Consider the following 8,923-nt stretch of genomic DNA (forward strand, 5'->3'; position numbering starts at 1 on the left):
TTTTTGAGACCGAGTCTCACTCTGTCACCCAGGCTGGAGTGCAGTGGCACGATCTCAGATCACTGCAACCTCCACCTCCTGGGCTCAAGCGATTCTCGTGTCTCAACCCAGTAGCTGGGATTACAGTCATGCACCACCACGCCTGGCTAATTTTTGTATTTTTAGTAGAGATAGGGTTTCACCATGTTGGCCAGACTGGTCTTGAACTCCTGACTTCAAGCAATCCACTCACCTTGGCCTCCCAAAGTCCTGGGATTATAGCCATGAGCCACCACACCCAGCCCCTTTGTCTACATTTCAATCCAAACACCCAATCATCCTCCATCCCCCAAAAAGGCCTTTGTTTTGTAACATAATTGAAGACAATCCATTTTTGATGCCTGTGTGGAGTCACTATTCTATGGGGACTGGATTTTGTAAGGCTGCTTAGTATGGGGATTTCCACAGGAGTCAGCAACTTCAGTAACAAAGTGGGCTGCTTTAGGAAATCCAACTCAACATTAGAAGGTAACACCAGTAGGCATAGTTGAGTAGAGTATTACTATACCATGAACTCCCCTCCTTCTGTCAATCCCATCTGTTCCCAAATTGAAGAAAATGTCAGAGAGGAAAAGGCAGGGAGCATGCTAAACTAGGACCCACCATGGCACACCACCTTATACTCTTGGTTCATCGTATCAGATCTCACTGTATCCTTGAAGCATAATTGGAAAGAGACGGCAGGTGTCATCACAACATTGTGCAGATGAGGTGAGGCACAGAGAGGATGAAGGACTTGCCCAAGGTCCACAGCCAGCATCCAGGTCTCCAGGCCATGAGCCTTGGACACTGCATTCCTGGCTCACATGGTATTAAGCTCCTATGAGACAGGCGCCCCACTCATAACCAGAATCCTGATTGTTCACAACTCACCACATCCTAATCCAACGTTTGTGCTATATTTCACCCAGCTGATTCTGCTTTATTTTCCTACAGTTTCTGGAAAAATCCTTTCAACCAAACAAATATATGTTAAGCAAACAGCAATAAATCCTGTTTCATTCGACTGAATAATTTGAAATAGAAACTCCAGAGACTCTGGAATTTGGTGCAGAGCAGCAGGAAAATTATAGAATGCTATCGTTCTACTTTTCATCACATTTGAAACTCTAATTTAATCCCAGGTTGCAACTAAAATACTGAAATAACCAAAATGGAAAGAATCATCTTTTATAACATCATATAAAGTTTCTTTGCATCTGAAATTCTTTTTTTTTTTTTTTTTTTTTTTTTTGAGACAGAGTCTTGCTCTGTCGCCCAGGCTGGAGTGCAGTAGGGTGATCTCGACTCACTGCAACCTCCGCCTGCCGGATTCAGGTGATTCTCCTACCTGAGTCTCCCAAGTAGCTGGGATTACAGGCACCTGCCACCACACCCAGCTAATTTTTGGGTTTTGCCATGTTAGCCAGGCTAATCTCGAACTCCTGACCTCTGGTGATCCGCCTGCCTCAGCCTCTCTTAAAGTGCTGGGATTACAAATGTGAGCCACCGTGCCTGGCCACATCTGAAATTCAAAGTGTCCAAAATCACACTGCTAGTCACAGCAGATAAGCAGTGAAGTCAAATCAGGAGGCGATACATGGAAAAATGGCAGAGATGAGCCTCTGGCCCCTGAAAAATGTAGAAATGGAGGCAAAGAGCTCAGAAATGAGAAAATACAAATTTGGGGCACTTCGCATGACAACTTCCAGGGAGTCGTCACGTGGTACGGTAAAACAATACTATTTTAACTAAAAACAAACATTATACTTTTTGGGGAAATGACTGCTGAGAAATAGAGAATTCATCTTCTACCTTTAGCAAAGTACAATATTATGCTGCTGTGGGCATCTGGTATTGTACCACCAAATATCACAAATCCAAGTGAATTCTTGACAGCACTTAAAGGGATAATTCGGCCCTTTTTCCGCTTTGAAATATAAGTGAGAAACTAATATTTTAAACTGTTCCTGAGTTACAGTTTCATTAAAATATGTACTTGCTTAATACCAACTGCTTAGCCTTTAAAAACCAAAAACCAAACCTTTACAGTTGGTCTCACACTATCACACACATTCACAAACTCATATTATGAATTTTTGTATGATTTAAATTAAAAATATCTTTTATTGAAAATGCTGTATTGGCTGGGCATGGTGGCTCACCCCTATAATCCCAGCACTTTGGGAGGCTGAGGCAGGCAGATCACCTAAGGTTGGGAGCTCGAAACCAGCCTAACCAACATGGAGAAACCCCATCTCTACTAAAAATACAAAATTAGCCAGGCATGGTACATGCCTGTAACCCCAGCTGCTTGGGAGGCTGAGACAGGAGAACCACTTGAACCCGGGAGGCGGAGGTTGCAGTGAGCCAAGATTGCACCATTGCACTCCAGCCTGGGCAACAGAGTGAGACTCCATCTCAAAAAAAAAAAAAAGAAGAAGAAAAGAAAATGCTGTATTATACATGTATAGGTCAGAAATTATTGTGTGCAATGAAAAAAAATGCCATAAATAATGCTCCACCCAATAGCTGATTTTCTATATGAAACACCAAGAAGGTTTTTCATTTACTGCAGGTAAGCCCACACCACTGGCCACATAAATAGGTTTCTCTGAAGGCCACTACCACCCATCCCCCAACAGAGGACTGGGAGCACATCCCCATTTTTGATGTACTGATGGTAGATCTCTTGCCAGCAAAATGAATACCCTTTTTAATATTATCTTCTCCTTAAACATTTATTAAAACTATCTATAATAGTGTATCATCACTAATACAAATTTTTTCTCAGTTCTATTTCAGAAGGCATCAAATGATTGTGTTCTTTTTTTTTTTTTTTTTCTAAGACAGAATCTCACTCTGTCGCCCAGGCTGGAGTGCAGTGGTACAATCTCAGCTCACTACAACCTCCACCTCCCAGGTTCAAGTGATTCTCATGCCTCAGCCTCCCAAGTAGCTGGGATTACAGGTGTGTGCTACCATGCCCAGCTAACTTTTGTTTTTTTAGTAGAGATGGGGTTTCAACATGTTGGCCAGGCTGGTCTCAAACTCCTGACCTCAGGTGATCCACCTGCGTGGGCCTCCCAAAGTGCTGGGATTACAGGTGTGAGCCACCGCGCCCAGCATGATTGTGTTCTTTAAATGAACTACAAATACCCAGTGTATTTCTTCATATCTGACTGTTCTAACTTTTTGGCAAATTAAAAAGGTATGTGGCTTCTTCTCACTGATTCGTATGTTTGAGGTTTAGCTTGGTATACTGTGGTAAAAGTACATGTAATCAAGGCCTTTAGGGGGCCTTTCTGTGGCACAAACTTTGTGGTCACTGTAGATCACCCATCTTCCTTTTATATTTTTGATATGGCAAATGTAATGGTCATTTATTACAGATGTTTCCATGTGACTGAAGGATGTAAATAATTCATGCACTTATTCTTTTCAGTGTTAACTTTCTGTGAGGAGGTCCCAGTAGCCATTCTCCACCTTCTCGTTTCCTTTCAAAGAAACGGCCCACGTAGCTACTCCACACTCAACCTCTAATCTTGCCCTGCCAAAACTGGCAAAAGCCTTGTTCATAATACAAACAATGCTATCTGCACCATGGAAAGGTTGCTGAGGTGTCAAACAGTAATACAAACCAAGTCAGGAGCATGCTGGTTGCTGCAGTCATTGTCGTCAGTGATTTCATAAGCTATTTAAAAAGCCATCCCTGGGAGAAGATTTTTGGGTCCCCTAAAGTATCCAAGGTCACAACCACAATTTACTGTATTCAGGAGCCAGCTGTAGCTATTATGTGTTAAGTGTCTCAGAATTCTGGAAATGAAACGTAACAGCATTCTGGAAATAAGACTTAATAACTTTTTAAAAACCGTCACTACCACCTTAACCTTAACTGGCACTTGTAGACCAAAAAGATTTTAAGTATTAACCCTTCATTCCCAACCACAGATCTACGAAAGAGGCTGCCAGACAGTAGGAGAGAATGCCAGTGTGGCTCATCAGGACATCTGGAGTTCTCCACCTGGCTAATCAACCCCATAAGCAGCATAGAGGCTGAGAAAAGGTTCTGTTATATTTGATTCTAACATGAAAGAAATGCATGAACATGCTACCTACTCGGGTTGGGAAATAACGGCTCGTCTTAAACGTCTTTAAGGTGCTTGAGAGGATGAAGGTGGTGAAGAAGAGAATACAGGACCAAAAGAGGACATCAGGAGTATAGGGTCCATGATGGCCACACGCAGATCCCATGAACTCTCCATGCATCTCCTGGCATTCCTGGAGGAACAAGCATTCCGGGTGATGAAAGGCAGACACAACCGAATAAATAGCTGTTTCCTTCTGAGTCCACCACTCATTGTCATCCATGGTTGCTGGGAGCAGAGGCTGCAAGCAGCATCCCCTTGACCTTTATGCAGTTGCAGGGTCCTCTCTTGCACAGGCCACTTTCAAGTAGGGTGGCTACTTATGGTCCTAAGACATAGAACCAGAAGTGTTCTGAACAAATACTATTTCCAAGGCTCTGGAAGGACCCTGGCAACTTGTATTATTCTTATCAGAGGACCTCCAAACTTGAATATTCTTCAACCCCACATGTCTGGATCTGCCCCCTGTCCTGCATGGTTTCATCCCCACCTACCCTTGGTGCAGGGTCACTGGGTAGGATGTGGGGGGGGGAAAGAGAAGGGTAATCTTCTCCTTTTATGTACAAGAAAACTTCTGAAAGGATAAAAGAAAATGAGTAAGAATTGTTTTTTAAAAAGCTTTATTTCGGTAAACGCCAGAGTTTGCCAAAGGGCCACTCCTCCCTTTCACTTAGAAGTCCCTCCTAAACCTGTGGTCATAATGCTAGGACATCTGACAGCTCCAAAACTTACACTGACAGTCAGGTTAGCCCAGTGGACTTCTGCTGTCACAATGTTGTGGTCCTTCCAGTACTGGAGGGTGTGATTGTTCGGATTCTCTGGGAGAGTACACCTGCAGCTGAGGGGAAAAATTAAAAAGATTCCTGAGGAAAACAGCCAAATACTCAGTTAAATGTTTTTAGAACAACTGGTTTAAAGGCTGTCAGGAGCTGCCTTGCTGCTGCTTTGCATACTTCAGACCTAAGTAGTTGAGGCCCCTCTGTAGGCCCCATCACACTCTAATTTTTCAGTTGGTCATTACTAAAGTTAGACTCAAATCAGCCCATGGATCTTGGATTAAACTGTGCTGACAACCACATTTGGCATCTGATATGCCCAGAATGAGTCCTGATTTTTTTTTTTTTGTTTTTTGCCTGATTTCTATCCCTTAGGCTCTCGCTAAGAAATTTAATCTGCATAGCAAGGAGGTCTCAATATCCTATTTACTTCTCAACAACTTCCTCCAAGCCTGAGTATCTTATTCCCTATACCCTTCATCATGCTCTTGTTCTAGAAGTCAGTGTCTCCTGGAATCGTGATGTAAGCACTTCCTGACACTGAGTTATCTTTGGTAATATCCCACTACCTTGGTCATTCCCTGGTCACTCATGGTAGAGCCAGACCTAGAAGCTCTATTAGCTTCCCCAGGCCTCCTACTCCAGCCAAACCAGACCAGACCAGACCACACCGGTGCCATCGGCCACCATGTTGCCTCCCAGTCCTAGCATGCTTCATGCACAGCCTGGCTCCCAATATGGTCAACTGACACAGCCATCCCTACTAACTTTGTATGATCTGTGAATTTAATAAACATGCCTTCTAAGATATGGCATGACTGAATTAAAATTCAGAAAGCTCTCAAAAGGTTAGAATAATAGGAAGAAATAGACAAAATGAAAAGTAATAGGGAAAGCTATAAAGCCCTATACTTAGGTTTAAAAAATCAATTCCAAATAAATAAACTGTGGTACATCTAGATAATGAAATATTATTCAGTACTAAGAAGAAATGAACCATCAAGTCATGAAAAAACAGAGGACCTTAAATGCATATTACAAAGTGAAAGAAGCCAATCTGAAAATGCCACGTACTATATGATTCCAACTATGACATTTTGGAAAATTCAAAACTATAAGGACATAAAAAGGTCAGTGGTTGTTAGGAGCTGGGGGGAGGGAGGGAGCAACTGGCAGAGCACAGAAGATTTTTAAGGAAGTGAAAGTATTCTGTATAATATTATAATGGAGGATACATGTCATTATACATTTGTCAAAATTCACAGAATGCACAACACCAAGAGTCAACCCTAATGTAACCTATGGACTTTGGGTGGCAATGATATGTCTGTTTAGGTTCACTGATTGTAACAAACTTACCACTCTGGTGTGGGATATTGATATTGGGGAAGACTGTGCCTGTGCTGGGGTAGGGGGTATATGCGAACTCTCTGTACTTGCTGTTCAACTTTGCTGTGAACCTAAAACTGCTTTAAAAAATAAACCATTTTTTAAAAATCAATTCCATACATATTAACATAAAATCATTGAAAGAGTTGAGGAGCTCTAGCTTCACATCAGCGCCATATGAATTAACAGTAGAATGCGACTTAAAAAAATACCATCTTGAGCTTTATTAACAAAGAATTTGTTTCTGGAACCAAAGTCTACTCAATCCAGGGCTGGTCACTTTGCCTGTCTTCTCGGATATAAGCCTCATAAAGACAGATCCTTTGTCATGTTTGCCACTATGTTTCCAAGGCCTAAAACAGTGCTTGGTACATAATAGGTGCTCAATAAATATTTGTTAAACAAAGAAAATAATGATAAAAAGAGGTCAAAGAATGAACCTTACAGAAATGAGAACTCTAATGCCAATAGGAGCCAATTCACTAGGCTTTGAAGATGATACTCCCTAATCATTGTTACTTTCTAGTAAAATAAAGTTCTAATAAATTTTTTATTAATTCTGATTTTTAAAAGGTTAATGAGTGAATAACTAGAACAGATGAAAGTGTATCTGCGGCTGGTTCGCAGATGCCTCCAGACAGTGTACTCTCTCTTCTGAGATAGTTTCGGACTGCAGTTGTTCACTTCACAACCAGATCCTCCACATCAGAACTGTACAGCCAGAACTTGATGTACAGAGCTAAGGGAAGAGGATCTTTAGTCATAATTTGGAGAATACTATTACAGAGAAGAAATGTTTATAGGACCAGAGTGTCCTAGATGGCTGAAAATACAGCCAGATACCATGTTTCTTTTCCAAGTGATCCAAACCATATTGAACACATAAACAAATCATAATCTCTTGAGTTGAAATCTAGGAAGTAAGTAGGCTTCTGGATCTTTATGATACAGTGTGAGACAATTCTGGATTTGAAAGGAATGATTAATATATCTTCACCTAATAATTCCTAAGAGTTGCCTGTACATACTTTCAGAGAAAGAGAGTCCTTCATTTCAACAAAGGAGAGTCCATTCTCTCACTTGATAACATAGTCCAGAGGTTCACAAGTCCTTGCAAAAAGAAGTTCCTCCCCATAACTAACTCAAATTCTCCCTGTTACATTTGCAGCCCATTTTTGTTTCAGTGCCTAGAACCAAAAGACATGGTCTGGAAAGCATTTCTTGAGTCCCCTCTGTGGGACTTCTAGTCGATCTTCTCTGTCAACACTTTTGATTGTTCTCCTCTGGCAGCCCTCCAATACTCCTTGTCTGTATCTGAGATCCATTTCCCAAAGGGCAAGACACTTCTTGACCAGAAGCTGTAAGCACTGCCTAGCACTCTATATCAGCAATTAAACTCAGGCCCTTTGCTCAATTTTTAAAAATAAGCAGAAAGCACACTTACTAATAGAGGCTAAGGTGGTCCAGCTGGCTGTGCATGTGGATGGGGTAGGTCTCTGCCAGGTGAATCAGTTTTTCTATTGCTTCATAGATGAAAATAATGCAAATTAGGGAGGCAAATGCTTCTTCAGTGAAACGAGTAATGTAGCAGACAAGGGAACTGGCATCAGTTGCCACAAGGACAATACACAGGAAAGCGGTCCACAGTCCAATACAAGCTCGCAGGGAGAGGTATGAAAGAGCATAGTCTCTGAAACAAGACCAAAGTTCATCAGAAAGCATGGATGGATGGCATTAAGAGACAAGGAGTCAGAAATGTGGTTAATTCATCTCATCTAAACCAGCACTGGAACCCAGTTTATCCCTAATTCTGACTGTATTTTACTTCTAAATAATGCTCTGGCACAGTTATGGTACAGATTTGCCTCACAGGATATGGGCAAGGATGTGAAAACTGAAAAAAGAAATTGTCTCACATACATTCCTGCCATTACTACCTAATGTAATTATGACCTTATTCTTGCAGTTAAGAAAAAAGGGGGCTGGCCCCAGTCCCATGAGCTGCTACTTGAAATATAAAAGGAAAAAAGATTATATAGGAAAAGTTGGGAAACCACAGCACTCGTGTGCCCCACTACCACTAGCAAAAGAAAAAAAAAAAAAAAAACAGGCGGGGGGATATGAGGCCAAATTAAAAACTGACTCACAGTGGAAATGGAGAAGTTTGAATTAGCTAGAGAAAGTCTTTTTAAACATAAAATGTCAAGACTTCAATAATGGCTGAGGAATATTAATCAAGCTCATTAAGAATAGGAGATTTGAGGCCGGGCGCGATGGCTCACGCCTGTAATCCCAGCACTTTGGGAGGCCAAGGAGGGCAGATCACAAGGTCAGGAGATCGAGACCATCCTGGCTGGGCATATCACAAGGTCAGGAGATCGAGACCATCCTGGCTAACACAGTGAAATCCTGTCTCTACTAAAAACACAAAAAAAAATTAGCCGGGCGTGGTAGCGGGCGCCCATAGTCCCAGCTACTCGGGAGGCTGAGGCAGGAGAATAGCGTGAACCTGGGAGGCGGAGCTTGCAGTGAACTGAGATTACACCACTGCACTCTAGCCTGGGTGACAGAGCGAGACTCCGTCTCAAAAAA

At 41.9% G+C, this 8,923-nt stretch overlaps 1 protein-coding gene across 3 annotated transcripts in view; it reads right to left on the reverse strand.

Moving 5' to 3' along the window:
* SLC4A8 (solute carrier family 4, sodium bicarbonate cotransporter, member 8) overlaps positions 1-8,923 on the reverse strand; it is a 128,651-nt gene that overhangs the window by 35,876 nt on the left and 83,852 nt on the right. For all 3 annotated transcript variants that reach the window (XM_011930638.1, XM_011930637.1, XM_011930639.1), the window contains 3 exons: positions 7,776-8,021; positions 4,899-5,004; positions 4,138-4,299 (listed from right to left, as the gene is read on the reverse strand). In XM_011930638.1, the coding sequence (XP_011786028.1) occupies positions 4,138-4,299; positions 4,899-5,004; positions 7,776-8,021 (514 nt within the window). The remainder of the gene's footprint in view (positions 1-4,137; positions 4,300-4,898; positions 5,005-7,775; positions 8,022-8,923) is intronic.

Source organism: Colobus angolensis, unplaced genomic scaffold, assembly GCF_000951035.1.
Source record: "Colobus angolensis palliatus isolate OR3802 unplaced genomic scaffold, Cang.pa_1.0 Scaffold87, whole genome shotgun sequence".
NCBI lineage: Eukaryota > Metazoa > Chordata > Mammalia > Primates > Cercopithecidae > Colobus > Colobus angolensis.